Below are 17009 nucleotides of genomic sequence, written 5' to 3' on the forward strand. Positions count from 1 at the left end.
TTTAAAGATTTTATTTATTTATTTGAGAGAGAGAGACAGTGAGAGAGAGTATGAGCGAGGAGAAGGTCAGAGGGAGAAGCAGACTCCCCATGGAGCTGGGAGCCCAATGTGGGATTTGATCCTGGGACTCCGGGATCATGACCTGAGCCGAAGGCAGTTGTCCAACCAACTGAGCCACCCAGGCATCCCAAGAGTCAGACTCTTAACTGGCTAAGCCATACAGGTGGCTCAAGATTGCAGTCTTTTAATCCTTGAGCATTTGCTAGAATATACCTGGAAAATCGTGTTGGTCTACATTGTCATTGTGGGAAGACTTTCAACTCGTTTTTCTTTAATAATTTTAGGAATATTCAAAGTTTTCTATTTCTTTGTGTCAGTTATAGTAATGTGCATTTTTTAGGAATTTATCCACTTCATCTGATTTTTCAGATTTATTGTCATCAAGTTGTTCATGATACCCTTCCATTATCTTTTTAATCCCTGTGGCATCTGTGATTAGGTTCCACTTTTCATTCCTCAGCAGTTTTGTTTTGTTTTGTTTGCCTGTTTTGCTACTGGTCAGTTTCACCAGAGGTTGGTCAGTTGTATTACTCTTTTTAGAGAACCAACTATTTTGGCTCTGTTGAGTTTCTGTATTGCGTTTGCTTCCTATTTTATTAATGTCCAGTCTTTATTTTCCTTCCTTCTGCTTTCTTGAGTTTATTTTACTATTCCATTTTTAACTTCTTGAAATGAATGCTTAACTCCTTCATTTTCAGCTTTTCCTTTTTTTTTTTTTTAAAAATTTTAATTATTTATTTTACAGAGAGAGATCACAAATAGACAGAGAGGCAGGCAGAGAGAGAGAGGGAAGCAGGCTCCCCGCTGAGCAGAGAGCCCGATGTGGGACTCAATCCCAGGACCCCGAGATCATGACCTGAGCCGAAGGCAGCGGCCCAACCCACCGAGCCACCCAGGCACCCTCAGCTTTTCCTTTTTATTAAACATTTCTTATAAGTTTCTCTCCAAGCACTACTTTAGTTATTATAAATTTTTATGGCTATTTTAAATTTCTTTACCTAAATTTCTTTTTTTTCAACCTCCCTCCGCTCCAGCAATACTCAATTTATTTCCTATGATCAATAGTCTCTCATGGTTTGTCTCCCTCTCTGATTTCATCTTGGTTTATTTTTCCCTCTCTTCTCCTATGATCCTCTGTTTCATATCTTAAATTCCACATAAGAGTGAGATCATATGATAATTGTCTTTTTCTGTTTGACTTATTTTGCTTAGTGCAATACCTTCTAGTTCCATCCACGTTGTTGCAAATGGCAAGATTTCGTTTTTTTTAAAGATTTTATTTATTTATTTATTTATTTGACAGAGAGAAATCACAAGTAGGCAGAGAGGCAGGCAGAGAGAGAGGAAGGGAAGCAGGCTCCCCGCCGAGCAGAGAGCCCGACGCGGGACTCGATCCCAGGAACCCGAGACCACGACCCGAGCCGAAGGCAGCGGCCCAACCCACTGAGCCACCGTTTTTGATGGCTGAGTAGTAGTCCATACTATGTCTATACCTCATCTTCTTCATCTATTCTTCTGTCAATAGACATCTGGGCTCTTTCCATAGTTTGGCTATTGTGGACATTGCTATTATAAACATTGGGGTGCACGTGCCCCTTCAAATCACTTCATTGTATCTTTGGGGTAAATACCCAGTAGTGCAATTGCTGGGTCATAGTGTAGCTATATTTTCAACTTTTTGAGGAGCCTCCATACTGTTTTCCGGAGTGGCTGCACCAGCTTGCATTTCATTCCCACCAACAGTGTAGGAGGGTTTCCCTTTCTCCACAGCCTCGCCAACATCTGTCGTTTCCTGACTTGTTAATTTTAGCCATTCTGACTGGTGTGAGGTGGTATCTCATTGGTTTTGATTTGTATCTTTATCTAAATTTTAAACGGATAATACTTTCCCATGATTCAAAACTTAGAAAATATAGAAATTTTTGTAGTAGGAAAACTCCCCCTCCCAAACTTAACCTCCCACCTGCTCAGTTCCCATAGTGCCCACCCACTCCCCACAGGTCACCTTGCTCTTAGTGTTTTATGCATACTTCCAGCCTTTCTTCGTGGTTCACAAGCAGTTATGACTAGAGAATCTTATTTCTTTTTCTCTTTTTTTTATACACAACATACAGTATATTAAACATATGTTCTGCACCTTGTTTTTACATATCTTGACAATAATTCTTAGAGATCTTTCAATGGCCTCATATCTAGAGCTTTTTTTTTTTTTTTTTTTTTTTTAAAGATTTTATTTATTTATTTGACAGAGAGAGATCACAGGTAGGAATAGAGGCAGGCAGAGAGAGAGAGGAGGAAGCAGGCTCCCTGCTGAGCAGAGAGCCCGATGCGGGACTCGATCCCAGGACCCTGAGATCATGACCTGAGCCGAAGGCAGCGGCTTAACCCACTGAGCCACCCAGGCGCCCCCATATCTAGAGCTTTTTAAAAATTTTTACATATGCATATTGTATGGCTGGATGAATGTTCCATTATTTTGTCATCATAGCTGTACTGAGTAAATAGTTTTCCATCCACTTTTTGTTGTTATTAACAGATTATTACATTATACATATATTCATGTGTAAATATATCTTGAAAACATATAAGTGCTGGGTACAGATTAAATGTATTTAAGATTGTCCTTGTAAAACCTTTATTTTGGAAAGTTGGAAACATATAAAATCATAGAAAATTGTACAATGACCCCCTGTGATCATCTAGTTTCAACAAATAGGACCAGTTTCATTTTATCTATCTTCTTGCCTACCTCTCTTCACTACCTCCTCTACTCTCAGACTACTTGGAAGTAAATTACAGATATCATTTCATCCATAAATATTTCTGTATTTATCCCTGTAAAGTTAAAGCTCTTTTAGGGGCCCCTGAGTGGCTCAGTCAGTTCAGTGTCCGACTCTTGGTTTCCGCTCAGGTCGTGTCGTGATCTCTGCTTAGCATGGAGTCTGCTTGAGATTCTCTCTCTCCTCCCTCTGCCCCAACCCCCTCTCACATGTTCATTCTCTCTTTCTCTCTCAAATAAATAAATAAATCTTTAAAAAAAACCCCACTTTTAAAAACATAACTACAATACACTAAAGATTAACAGTAACTCCTCATTATTATCAAATATTCAGTATCTTCAGGTTTCCCTGATTTTCTTATATATATCAAAATTACGTAGATGATTTGATAGTTGTACCATTTGAGTCCTTTAAATTTGCTGAGACTTGTTGAATGGTCCAGTATATGTCAGTTTCTCTAAATGTTTCTTTGTGCTGGAGAGGAAAGTGTACTCTGTTGTTAGGTACAGTGTTTTCTGTATGTCTTTCAGGTTCATGATTATTAATTGTGCTGTTCAGTCATTTGTATCTTTACTGATTTGTCTTTTGCTGTAATTATTGATTTGTCTGTTATTCCTTATAATTTAAATTTATTCATTTTATTCTGTCTATTATTGCTTTATGTATATTGGGGCAATGTATTAATTTCTTCAACAAATTGTTGTTTGTTTTTAAAGATTTTACTTATTTATTTGACAGAGAGAGAGAAACAGCTGGAGAGGGAACACAGGCAGGAGGAGTGGGAGAGGGAGAAGCAGGTTTCCCTATGAGCAGGGAGCCCAATGTGGGGCTCAATCCCAGGACTCTGGGGTCATGACCTGAGCTAAAGGCAGATGCTCAATGACAGCCATGCAGGTACCCTCAGCAAATGTTTATTAAGGGCTTCTACATGCCAGCACTGTTGTAGTTGCTAGGGATATTTTGGTGAACAAAAAAGGACAGAAATTCCTGCTCTAGTTGGGAGAGACAGGCAATAAGGAAGATAAAGAATTACATACAATTTAGATTATCTTCCTCATAAGTTGAACTTTTAAAATTATGAATTGACCTTTTCTATCTTAATTTTTTTTGCTTATAGTCTCTTGTGTGGCAATAGAACCATATAACAGCTTTCATTGAGTTGTTTACTCTATTTTTTCATCCTTTTACTTTTAGCCTTTCTATATTCTTTTCTTTTAAGATTTTATTTATTTATCTGACAGAGATTGCAAGTAGGCACAGAGGCAGGCAGGGGGGGTGGGGGGAAGCAGGCTCCCCAACTAGCAGAGAGCCTGATGAGGGGCTCAATCCTAGGACCTTCGGATCATGACCCAAATCAAAGGCAGAGGCTTTAACCCACTGAGCCACCCAGGTGCTCCTTGCCTTTCTATATTCTTTTTTTTTTTTTTTTTTTTTAAAGATTTTATTTATTTATTTGACAGAGAGACATCACAAGTAGGCAGAGAGGCAGGCAGAGAGAGAGAGAGGAGGAAGCAGGCTCCCTGCTGAGCAGAGAGCCCGATGCGGGACTCGATCCCAGGACCCTGAGATCATGACCTGAGCCGAAGGCAGCGGCTTAACCCACTGAGCCACCCAGGCGCCCTACCTTTCTATATTCTTATGTCTTAAATGTGTTCTGTAAACAGCATATAGTTGTGTTTTTAGAAAATTTTAACCATTTATTTTATATATATAAATATATGTATATATATAAATATATATATATATAAATTTGGATTTACATCTAACATTTTACTTTATGCTTTCTTTTGTTTTATCTGTTCTTTCTTTTTCTTTCCTTTCTTTTATTTTCTTTCATTTTGTCTTAATCATGCCATCTTTTCTTTCACTTGAGTAAGAAGTTAGTAGTATTTTTCTCAGTAAGAGTTTTTATAAAGATATAAGTCACATGCCATACAATTCAGCGTGTGATTTAGTGGTGTGTGGTATATTCAGAATTGTGCCATCATTACCACAATTACCTTCAGATCATCTTCCTTACCCTAAAAGAAAGTCCTACTCATTGGCAGTTACTCTCCATCAAACTGTCCCCGTGACCACACCCTCCACTCCAGACCTCTAGACAATGTCTCATCTTTCTGTCTCTACAGATTTTCCTTTTCTAGATATTTCATGTGACTGAACCATACAGTGTGTGACCTTTGTGTCTGGCTTCTTTCACTTCATCTATGGGTAGCATCACCAGTACTTTCTCAAGTGTTATTGCCAAGAACTGTTCCATGTTCTGTTCATCTAGTCATCACTTGGTGGACATTTGGGTTATTTGCCTTTTTAGTTAAAATCAATGCTGCTTTTAACATTTGTGGACAAGATTTTGCGGGGACATAGCTTTTCATTTCTCTTGGTAGATACCAAGGAGTAGAGCTGCTGGATCATATGGTAAACTCTTGGAGAAACTGCCACACTTTTTCCAAAGCAGTAGCAACCATCTTACAGCCCCTTGAGTAGTATATGAGGGTTTCTCTACATCCTCACCAACACTTGCTTTTATTTCTCTTTAAAATTATTTATTTATTTATTTTAAGATTTTATTCATTCATTTGACACAGAGAGAACACAAGTAGGGGGAGCGGCAGGCAGAGGGAGAGGGAGAAGTAGGCTCCCTGCCGAGTAAGGAACCACATGCGGGGCTTGACCTCAGGACCCTGGGATCATGACCTGAGCCAAAGGCAGCCTCTCAACTTGACTGAGCCCCCCAGACACCCCAATATTTGCTTTTTTTCTCTTTTAAACTATAACTATGCTAGTGAGTGTGAAGTGGTAGTTCATTGTGGTTTTGATTTGCATTTCCCCCATGGTAAAAGACGTGGTGCATCTTTTCATGTGCTTTATTAGCAAGTTGTGTGTTTTCTTGGGAGAGTTGTCTACAGATCTTTTGTCTGTTTTTAAGCTGCATTATGTGTTTTTTTGTTATTGAGTTGGAAGATTTCTTTGTATATTCTGGATACAAGTTTTATCGGATAAATGATTTACAAATATTTTCTCCCATTCTTTGAGTTGTCATTTCACATTCTTTTTTTTTTTTTTTAAGATTTTATTTATTTATTTATTTGACGGACAGAGATCACAAGTAGGCAGAGAAGCAGGCAGAGAGAGAGGAGGAAGCAGGTTCCCCGCTGAGCAGAGAGCCCGATGCGGGACTCGATCCCAGGACTCTGGGATCATGACCCGAGCCAAAGGCAGAGGCTTTAACCCTCTGAGCCACCCAGGTGCCCCGTCATTTCACATTCTTGATGGTGTCCTTTGTAGCACAAAAGTTTTTAATTTTGATGAATTCCAGTTTACCTGTTTTTGTTGTTGTTGTTGCTTGTGCCTTTGATGTCCTATCAAATAAACCATTAGCTAGCTCATGTAAGGCCATGAAGACTTGCACCTGTATTTTTTCCTGAAAATGTTATAGTTTTATATTTAGGACTTTGATCCATTTTGAGTTAATTTTGTATATAGTAGGAGGTAGGGGTCCAACTCCTTTTTTTTTTTTTTTTTTTTTTTGCACATAGATATCCAGTTGACCACCATTTGTTGAAAAGATGATTCCCATTGAATTATCTTGTTTACCTTAAAAAAAAAAGATGATGAAAGTAAAGGTAAATAAATTTCTGGACTCTAAATTCTATCTCATTGGTCTTGTATCTGTTTTATATTAGTACTAACACTGTCTGGATTATTGTAGTCTTTTTTTTTTCCTTTGGACAGAGATCACAAGTAGGCAGAGAGGCAGGCAGAGAGAGAGAGGAGGAAGCAGGCTCTCCGCTGAGCAGAGAGTCTGATGTGAGGCTCGATCCTGGGACCTTGGGATCATGACCTGAGCCAAAGGCAGAAGCTTTAACCCACTGAGCCACCCTGGTGCCCCTGGATTATTGTAGTTTTGTAGCAAGTTTTAAAAATCAGGGTAAGTTCTCCAACTTTGTTCTTTTCCCAGATTATTTTGGCTATTTAGAGTCCCTTGAATTTTCATATAAATTTTAGGATCAGTTAGTTAATTTCTACAATGAAACCAGCTAGAATTTTGGTGGGGATTGCATTGAATGTAAAGATCAGTTTGAGGGAAGATTGGTATCTTAATATTAAGTATTAATATTAAGAGGGGTTTGAACTCCTGACCCTGAGATCAAGACCCGAATTAGCTAAAAAGTCAAATGCTGGGGCACCTGCTTGGCTCAGTCAGTTGGGCATCTACCTTTGGCTCAGGTCATGATCCCAGGGTTCTGAGACTGAGCCCTACATCAGGCTTCCTGCTCAGTGGGAGCCTGCTACTCCCTCTCCACCCTGCTCTTGCTCTCTTCTTGCTATGTCTCTCTCTTAAATGGATTAATAAAATCTTAAAAAAAAAGTCAGATGCTTAACTGACTGAGCCACCCAGATGCCCCCTAGGATTTTCTGTATATAAAATCATCTGTAAATGGAGATAGTTTTATATTTTTTCTTTCCAATATTGATGCCTTCTGTTTCATTTTCTTGCCTTATTGGCCTGGTCAAAACCTCCACCCCAGTGCTGAATGGAAGTGGCACAAGCAGACACCTTTGTCTTATTCCCCCTCCCTTTTTTTTTTTTTTTTTTTTTTGAGAGAGAGAGAAAGAGCTCGAGCATGAGAGAGAGCTGGGAGTGGAAGGAACGGGGAGAGGAAAGGGGTAGAGAGAGTCTCAAGCAGGCTCCACTCCCAGTTTGGAGCCAGTAGGGGCTTGATCTCATGACCCCAAGATCATGACCTGAGCCGAAAAATCAAGAGTTAGACACTTAGCCAACTGAGCCACCCAGGCTCCATCCTTGTTTCATTTCTGATCTTAGGGAGAAACATTCAGTTTTTCACTATTAAGTATAATGTTAGCTTTGGATTTTTCATAGATGGCTTTTTTTTCATAGATGGTTGATGAAATTCTCTTCTATTTTAAGTTTGTTGAATGTTTTAATCATGAAGACTGTGTTGCATATTATCAGATGCTTTTTCTGCATCCATTGAGATGATCATGTGGGTTTTGTCATCTAATCTGTTGATAGGATGTATTCATTACATTAATGGATTTTTTTTTTATGTTAGCCCAACTTTGCACTCTTGGGATAAATCCATGTGGTCTGGTGTGTAACCCTTTTTATATGTTGCTAAATTTGATTAGTATCTTGTTGACCATTTGGGGGGTCTTCATTTATAAGAGATATTGGCTTACAATTTCCTTTTCTTGTGATATATTTGTGTAGATTTGGTATCAGGGTTATAATTGTGTAGATTTGGTATCAGTTATAATACAGGCTTTGTAGTATGAGTTGGGGGAATATTCCCTCCTCTCCTTTTTTTCTGGAAGAGTTTGAGTAGGGATTGGTATTTATTGTTTTTTAAATATTTGGTAGAATTCACCAGTAGATCCATCTGGCCCAGGCTTTTCTGTGTGGTTAGTTTCTGGATTACTAATTTAATCTCTTTACTTGTTATGTGCCTATTCATGTTGTCTATTTCTTCTTGAATCAGTTTTGGTAGTTGTGTCTTTCTAGAAATGTGTCCATTTCATCTAAGTTATCTGATTCGTTGGCATGTAGATGTTCATAGTATTTCTTTACAATCTTTTTTTTATTTCTGTAAAGCAAATAGTAGTATCCCCTCTTTCATTCCTGGTTATACTAATTTGAGTCTTCTCTTTTTTTCTTGGTAAGTCTAGCTGAAGTTTTGTCACTTACTGATCTTTTCAAAACAACTTTTAGTTTCATTGATCTTTCTCTGTTGTTTTTCTATTCTCTATTTCACTTACTTTTGTTCAAATCTGTGTTACTTCCTTCCCTCTGCTTGCTTCAGGTTTAGTTTGCTTTTCTTTTTCTGGTGATTTAAGGTAGAAGGTTAAGTTACTGATTTGAGGTCTGTTTTTCTTTCTTGTCTTTTGCAGGGAAAATTTTAATCATTTATATATTTACATTTATATATTTATTTATATATATTTTTATATATACATTTATATATTTACACACACATATTACATGAGTACACACAAAAAAAGAATATATATATTTTAAATACATATAAGTACAGTTGACCCTTGACCAACCCAGACACAAGTCTGAACTGTGTGGGCATACTTATATTTACTTTCAGTAAATATGTTGGAAATTTTTTTTGGAGATTTGTGACAATTTGAAGAAACTCCCAGATGAACCATGTATCTCAGAAGGATTGAAAAAATTAAGTTAGGTATGTCATGAATGCATGAAATATATGTAGGTAGTAGTCTATTTTACCATTTGCTACCATAAAATATATACGAATCTATTACAGAAGTTAAAATTTATCAAAACTTATGCACAAACTTACAGACCATATATGGTGTCATCCACAGTATAGAGAGGTGTAAACAAACAAGGATGCAGTATTAAATCATAACAGCATAAAACCACAGGACATACTGGATGACTGTAACGCTTTCAAAGCCACCTCCTGTTGCTGTTGGGATGAGCTCAAGTGTTGCGGGTGTCTGCTCAAAACTCTGGGATGCTCATCGGTCTGCAGGAGCAGTGTGTCTCCAGTAAATTGTAGATCGCAGTAAAAAGTGAGCTCTTATGGCTCTTGCTCTTAGTAGTGAAGCTGCGGGGGGCGGTGTGGGAAGTTCGGGGCAGATGTTTGACTGTGGAGCGGGAGGTCAGTGTCTCTAACCCCCTGCATTGTTCAAGGGTCAATTGTATCGTATCTGTATCTCAAATGCATGCAAGGATATATACACTGTATTTATATAGAGGAAGAATGGGAAACACAAACTGGCTGGTTATCCACAGGGAAGCTGCCTGAAATCAATTCCCGTTTTTACCACTTACCAGTAGTCAGCCTGATCGAGTCCCTTATCCGAGTCAAACCTCAGTTTTTTGAGCCACAAACCTGAGATACTAATCCGTCCCTTGCTAGGTTTTGTGATGATTAACAGAGCTGGTGTCTGTAAAGTGTCATTCGCACGGTGTAGGCACAGCGCCAGACACACAGTTCGTGCTCAGGAACAAGCGGCTGCTGCAAGAACAAAAGCTCACGGGTAGCGGTCATTACTGTCTGTCCACATTCTCTGTCCTGGCAGTTCCTCTGTGACGAGGGTGCTGGTATTTCTGGGGACTACATTGATCGTGTGGATGAGCCCTTGTCCTGCTCTTATGTGCTGACCATTCGGACACCTCGGCTGTGCCCCCACCCTCTGCTCCGGCCCCCACCCAGTGCCGCTCCCCAGGCCATTCTCTGTCACCCTGCTCTGCAGCCTGAGGAGTACATGGCCTACGTTCAGAGGCAAGCTGGTGAGTAATGAGAAGGGTGAGATAAGGGTAGGGACCGGCAGAAGATAAGGGATTGAGAGCCCAGAGGCCTGTGGCCTTGTCCTGCCCACACGCTGTTTCTCAGTAGACTCCAAGCAATACGGGGATAAAGTCCTCGAGGAGCTGCAAGACCTGGAGCCGCACATGTGGAGCGAGGTCCAGCTGGGAGCAGGGCCCTCAAAGAGAGCAGGTAGGACCTTGTTAGCCCTGTTCCATGACACCTCTCTCTGGTCCTTCCCTTCCCCAGTCTTACTGTCCTGGACTGACTGTTGGGGGTGGGGAGGAAGTGGGTCCTGATTCCTTAGCAATAGTGAAGGAGAATGGACCCTATTCTGCTTGGTCCCTTCCATTTCTCCCTTCCTTCCCAATTCCTCCCTGTTCTGTGTGTCCCAGGTGCACACCCCACCAAGGACGAGAGTAAGGAATCAGATTTCTGGAAGATGCTTCATGAGCCAGAGGAGCAGAACCCTGGGGTGGAGGAAGCTCAGGCTGAGGTGAGAGCCAGCTTCCCAGCCATTGCTCTGATGAGGCTGGCCCTGGGCAAGCTGCGGTCATCATGAGATGACCTATACTGGTCTAGGGAGGCCAGGATCTACCCAGAACCACCACCTTAAGAGTGTGGTAGGCATAAACACGGTTGTGTACTTGACTCTGCCCTTTTCTCCTCATCGGGAGCAGGAACCCAACCTTGAGACAGCAGATCCAGCTCCCGGCCCTCCCCAAGGTGAGCGAACCGTCCCTGTCTCCTTTCCTGGTTGCATGTATTCTGAAGTTGGCGGGAGTGGGGGTGGGGTGGAGGTAAACATTGGTTGGGGAGTTTGGGCTGCCAGGCCATCATCAAATTCATTTTTACAGGAGGTAATACTGTTGGCAGACAGCAGTTCTGTTCTAGGGAGATAGCAGGACACAGTGGTTTCACAGCTTGCTAACTTTGTAATCCTGGGTGATTTCACTTAACCTCAATTTCCTCACTCCCAACAGTGGGTAATACCCCTACCTTACAGGGTGGTTGTGAGATTAAATGAGAATGAGTCTGTAGCTCATAGCACAGTGCTTGGAACAGAGTCGACAATAGTTTATATTTGTGGAAAAAGGAGAACAGTATCCAGGAAAGAGGAGCCTGTGGCCTCAGAATCTCTTCTGTAGTCCTAAAAACTGGAGTCATTACAAGCAGGGCTCAGTGGTGCACTCGCCAGCAGCTTGTTAGTGTTCCTTCTCTCACCTGTGGGTCCCCCTTAGGAGAGTGCTCTCCAGGGGGTTACATTGGCCCCTAGCTCACTGACCAGACAGGTGGCTCCTGAAGGCTGGGACCGTGTCCTTCCATGGTCTTCTCCTCTCCTCTCCTTAGGAAATCAAAATAGAATTTAGGACACAACTGGTATCACTCCTGCTCTTTCATTGCAGATTTTCAGAACAATGTGCAGGTCAAAGTCATCCGGAGTCCTGCGGACTTGATTCGATTGATAGAGGAGCTGAAAGGTGGCGCAAAAAAGGTATGCGCCCTGCTTAAGGGAGGGAGAGAGCCCGCCTCACCTCCCTGTAGGGAGCATTTAGCCAACTGCCCCTGACTGGGGCCTGCAGTGAGCCCAGTGGGGGTGACTCCCTTTCTTTCCCTCTCCCGAGACCCCCGCCACTGCGCTCTGGCCACTGTGTTTCTGCTGAAACCGCAACTGTCCACCTCTTTCTTCCAGTCCCCGTCCACCCATGGGAGGCCAAACGGAGGCCCAGAGCAGCATGCGGAGGATGCCGCTGAAGGCCCTCAGAGGGAAGCAGAGGTGAAGGAAAAGAGTAACACGGACCATCAGAACGAGGTGGAGGAAGAGGAGGAAGAGGAGGAGGAGGAAGATGAAGATGAGGATGAACAGCAGTTACTGGGAGAGTTTGAGAAGGAACTGGAAGGGATACTGCTCCCTTCTGACCGAGAGCGGCTCCGGTCGGAGGTGAAGGCTGGCATGGAGCGGGAACTGGAGAACATCATCCAGGAGGTGCGCGTGGCCCTCACTCCCGTGTGCGCCAGCCCACTGCCCTGTGGGCTGAGGCGGGGTGGGCAGAGGGGCCCAAAGGGAGCACAGAGCAGCCTCCAGGAGGTTGTTTACTTGATGAAAGGGGGACAGTAGGGAAGGGGGACCCAAGAGAGGGCTGAAACTTAACTAGTGCTCTCCTGTAGAGCGTGGACCACTGACTTGGACCCCCCAGACCCTTGACTCTCCACTCCTGCTTTGGGCATTCCAGACAGAGAAGGAGCTGGACCCAGACGGGTTGAAGAAGGAATCCGAGCGCGATCGGGCAATGCTGGCCCTGACATCCACTCTCAACAAACTCATCAAAAGGCTGGAGGAAAAACAGAGTCCAGAGCTGGCACAGAAGAAGCACAGGAAAAGGAGGGTTGTCCCCCAAAAGCCTACCCCCTCCCCCAAAACAGCAGGTAGGAGCTGTCAGACAGGGAGGGGCAGTCAAGCCCACTGTCTTTTGTCCCTCAGCTGGTGGACTCTGGAGGGCATCATGTTCTTTCCCTTCAGAGAAAGCGTACTCCCTTCCCTCTTTCTGGAACACTGTTTTCACACCTGCCTTCCCACGGCCTCCATCCCTTTGCCTCGTTACCTCCTATTCATTCATCTTCTTGGGAAGCAGCTTCTGGAGTGTATCTGTCTTGTTTTCTGGCTTGCTTCTGTGCACCCAGCGCCTAACACTTCCCTGGCGCATAGTGGGTGGTCAGGAGACAGTAAGGGAATGACTGCAAGCAGGCCTGTGTGCTGAAGACCACACATGGGGGAAGGAGGCAGCTTACCCACACTGAGCCCTGTGTCCTGGGGGAGGCCCCAGCTGGTGGGGTGTGAACACGCAAGCCCAGTTATTCCTAAACTGACTTCCTGGACAGACTTGCAGTTACTGCTGCTTCTCGCACTCCCTGATCTCCCTTCCACAGGGTCATATGAGATCAGACATTCCAAATGGAATATTCTCTTTTCAAACCGTCCATCCCACTATCTCTATAAACATTGGAATGTCTTTCGAGTAGCAGCATGTGGAGTACCAAACCACAGTTTTCCAACCTGCTTCTTAAGAAACAAAACTTCTTTGTTGGCTTGGGTGGCCTGATTTTTGCTTCAGAAAACACAGTCATTTTTCCTGTGGGGGAGAAGCAGAGACTTCCCAGTCCAGAAGGGGAAAGGGAGGCTGCCGCTGGTGGAGCAAGCTGTAGAGGCCCGAGGGGAGGGCATTAATTTATTCTGAGCCCCAGTTCCTCTCTGTGTTTGTGATGGAAAACTGCCCAAACCAGTGGATGGCCGGGGGTGAGGTGACCACCACCGCCCCTAACCTGGAGTCACGGCTCTGCTTTGTGTCTCCCTGTGTGTCTCCCCCTCTAAGAGGAGGATCCTGAGCACAGAGTCCGGGTCCGGGTCACCAAGCTCCGTCACGGAGGCCCCAATCAGGATCTGACTGTCCTCGAGATGAAACGGGAAAACCCACAGCTGAAACAAATCGAGGGGCTGGTGAAGGAGCTGCTGGAGAGGGAGGGGCTCACAGCGGAAGGTGGGCCCTGGGGCTGGCTGGCTTCAGAGCTGTTGGCAGGGCCTGCTGCCCGAGGTGGAGGGGCTGGGTCAAGGCGGACTGGAAACCTCGTTGGGGATCTGGGAGGCAGAGGGCCCTGCACAGCAGCGCCCATCCGTCCTTTCCCCTCACTACCCTCACGGCTCCTTTCCAGGGAAAATTGAAATCAAAATCGTGCGACCAGGGGCTGAAGGGACAGAGGAGGACGCACGTTGGCTAACCGACGAGGACACGAGAAACCTCAAGGAGATTTTCTTCAATATCTTGGTGAGAGGCAGCCTAGTCCCCAGCCCTGGAGCTCCAGGCCTTCACCCCGCTCTGGTGCAGTGGAGTGGAGAGCATGGCCAGGGGCATCCTGACCAGCCCCAGCCTCACCACCTTCTGCGCTGCGGGAATTTCTGGCAACTGGATGGATATTCCCTTGCGAAGTGCGGGTGCCAGGTCCCTGCCCTCCCCACATGGCCAGTCCCCGGATGCTCTAGTACCCTGCGCGCCCTGGCCTCACCACCAGCAGCCCCTCACCACGCATCCTCCCCGCAGGTGCAGGGAGCAGAGGAGGCGCAGAAAGAGCGGCAACGGCAGAAGGAGCTGGAGAGCAATTACCGCCGGGTGTGGGGCTCTCGAGGTGGGGAGGGCACAGGAGACCTGGAGGAGTTTGACTTCTGAGACCACCTCTGCCATAGGCTGGCCAGGGAGTCCAGAGCCTGCCTAGACTGGCCCTGCCTCCTCCCCTCACCCGCGCCCAGGGCTCTGAAGGCCAAACAGCAGAGTAGAGCTGAGCTGGGGACCTGGCCTCCAGCTGCCTCCCTCCTGGGGAGTATAGAGAGGCCCTGGCGTGAGCACGCCCCCCCACCCCTGCTGCTGCTCAGAGCCACCCAAGACCTCGCGGCCCTGTGGAGTTTACTCTCCCAGGCTTCTCCCTATAGCCCCTTACTTTCTCCTGGCTCCCTGGTACCCGTCCCCTAACTTGTCGGTTCCTTTCCCCTCCCTCCCTGGACAGTTGATGAGATCTTTTGAGTGAAGGAGGGTGGGGAGAGCAAGAAGAGTGGGGCAGTCCAGCAGGCCCCCCACACCCTGCCTGAACTGCTCTTTGGGGCCACCACCTACCCTTGGATCGGCTCGGGATGCCCTACTCCTTTCCCTTCCCACACTGTTCCCTACAATCCGGGCTTCCAACTTGAGGTGCCTTCACCTCTGTTTCTGAGGAAATGGGAGAAAGTTGCCCACCACCTCTGACACGATCCCACTGAAAGGGTGGGGTACAGAACCACCCACGATGTTCTTGAACAATCAGGTTTCTCAATAAAGAACTGGACCATCAATCCATCAATCTGTGTTTTCTTCTGAGGGGTGGGTGGAGCCGGGGCTCTAGTAGACCTGAGGCTTCGTGTTCTCCTCAGGGTGGGGTGCACACTCTCTGATCCCATTCTGTGCTCCACCCCCACCCCTGCCAGGTGGCACCAGCGGGGACTGGGACACACAGGAAGAGACCAGGACAGAGAAACAAAGCCCACTGACCTGCCAAGGACTGAAGCACTTGTAGTTCCGTTGTCCCTCTTTTTCCTCCTCTTTCTATTCCTTCTTTCCCCCTTCACATCCGGAAAGTGGGGTGCACAGCATGGAGTTACCCCATTTGAAAAGTAACTTTTCGTGTGCCACCCACCACAGTGCGCTGCAGCTTCTGTTGGCCTCCTGCACCCATGCCTGCCTGCCACACGGAGTCATTTCACTAGGCCCAGTGCCTGTCTACTCCAGCTGTGACTGTGCCCAGGCCAGGTGGGTCTGGGTAGGTCTCTCCATCTCCTCCCTGTTGCCAGATGCAGACACGGGGGCCCTCACTTCCCCCTTTTCTCGTCTTGCTCTCGATCTCTGAGAGGTACAGTTTTTCTGCTGAAGATGGCACCGACTCACAGGTAAGCTGGAGCCCATTGAACTCTTGGGTCTCTAGAAGTCAAAGTGAGATTCATTTGTTGTTGAAGAAAGTTGTCTGAGACCCGCCCTCTTCTTTCTGAATGTCAGTGGGTGCTTATTTTGCATGTTATGCTTACATTATTTTATGGAGAACTGTAAATGGGAAGACTTGTGAAACCCTGCTTCCTCAGGTCCATTTGGGGGTCTTGCAGGGAAGGAATGCTTCCCCAGTGCAAGAGACATGGCTCATGGGCAGCTGTAATTGGGGTGCTGGGTTCAAATCCTCACTCCTCTCTTTACTTGGCGGGGCTGTGGAAGAGTTATTTATCTTTTCAAGTGCTGTTTCCTCTCGGGTAAGTTGTGGATAATCACGCTGGTCTCCGATGGTGGTTTTGAGTACTGAGCGGAACCTACTGTGTGTTTCATGCTCTTAGCACAGCACCAGGCCCACAGAAAGTACTGGGTAAGTTCTCACGAACCAGCTCCTGAGTTCTGAAGACACTAGATGGTCCTTGGAGGCAAGAGTCTTAAAGGCATCTCGAAAGCTGATCTGAAGCTACACTGGAATTTGATGAGGATAGACATGGAGTTCTGGAAACCTCACTAAGTGGAATAATCTTGTACTTTCAATAGGAAATTCCTTTTTGCTTTCCTTTAGCTTTTAGTGAAACTCCCATGGAGAAAGTTGGTCTGTCCCAGCTGTGCTAAGGCAAACAAAAAGAGGGGAGCAGGGTGTGTGGCCACGGTTTGTGGCAAGAGTGGGGGTGAGGCGGGGCAGCAGGAATCCAGGTGAGGACACCTGAGGTGAACTGGGAAGGTGGCATGGATGTGAAAGGGCAGCAGCTCTCCTCAGTACTCCCCCGCCCTCGCCAGGAGTCTCCTTCTAGAGTCCTATTGTGCACAACCCGGAGAGCGTGGCGTTTTGTGATCCCACACACTCCACCCTTCACATTTCCCACAAAGCCCAAGAGGGAGCCAATGATAAAAAAAGAAAAAAAAAAACAGCCAGTGGATTAACTTAGTGTTGGGATTTGCGATGGGGTTGCTGACACCCTGACCACCCTTCACTGGCTGAAAGGAAAGGAACTCCCCACTGGCGTGCGGTTCCCTGTGGTAATTCTGTGCTCTCTGGGGCCCTTGCTTCCTCTACAAACTCTCTCACACTCGAGCTTCTGAGGAAGATAGTGAACTTTTGCCACCAAGAAGTAGAGTGGAGATGGATTGCGGGAGTCCAGGGTCTCTGAGCTGAAAGAGGGAATAGCCAGGTGTTCCACCTGAGGTTAATTCCTTCTCTTCCTTTTTTTTTTTTTTTTTTCTTTAAAGAGAGGGAGCAGGGGAGGGGCAGCAGGAGGAGAGAGGAGAGAATCTCAAGCAGGCTGCATGCCCATCAAGGA

General features: G+C 45.4%; 1 protein-coding gene across 4 annotated transcripts in view; it reads left to right on the forward strand.

Annotated features, from left to right (window-relative positions):
* Nucleotides 1-15030, forward strand: part of OS9 (OS9 endoplasmic reticulum lectin) — a 33121-nt gene extending 18091 nt beyond the window's left edge. The window contains exons 6-15 of one of the 4 annotated variants that reach the window (XM_032348795.1): nucleotides 9924-10134; nucleotides 10238-10342; nucleotides 10546-10646; nucleotides 10831-10876; nucleotides 11557-11645; nucleotides 11844-12137; nucleotides 12385-12577; nucleotides 13522-13686; nucleotides 13859-13971; nucleotides 14245-15030. In XM_032348795.1, coding sequence (XP_032204686.1) covers nucleotides 9924-10134; nucleotides 10238-10342; nucleotides 10546-10646; nucleotides 10831-10876; nucleotides 11557-11645; nucleotides 11844-12137; nucleotides 12385-12577; nucleotides 13522-13686; nucleotides 13859-13971; nucleotides 14245-14370 — 1443 coding nt within the window. In that variant the 3' untranslated portion in view covers nucleotides 14371-15030. The remainder of the gene's footprint in view (nucleotides 1-9923; nucleotides 10135-10237; nucleotides 10343-10545; nucleotides 10647-10830; nucleotides 10877-11556; nucleotides 11646-11843; nucleotides 12138-12384; nucleotides 12578-13521; nucleotides 13687-13858; nucleotides 13972-14244) is intronic. The other 3 variants (XM_032348796.1, XM_032348797.1, XM_032348798.1) reach the window with 3 other exon arrangements.
* Nucleotides 15031-17009: the final 1979 nt, after the last annotated feature.

The sequence above is a fragment of the Mustela erminea genome, chromosome 6 (assembly GCF_009829155.1).
Source record: "Mustela erminea isolate mMusErm1 chromosome 6, mMusErm1.Pri, whole genome shotgun sequence".
NCBI lineage: Eukaryota > Metazoa > Chordata > Mammalia > Carnivora > Mustelidae > Mustela > Mustela erminea.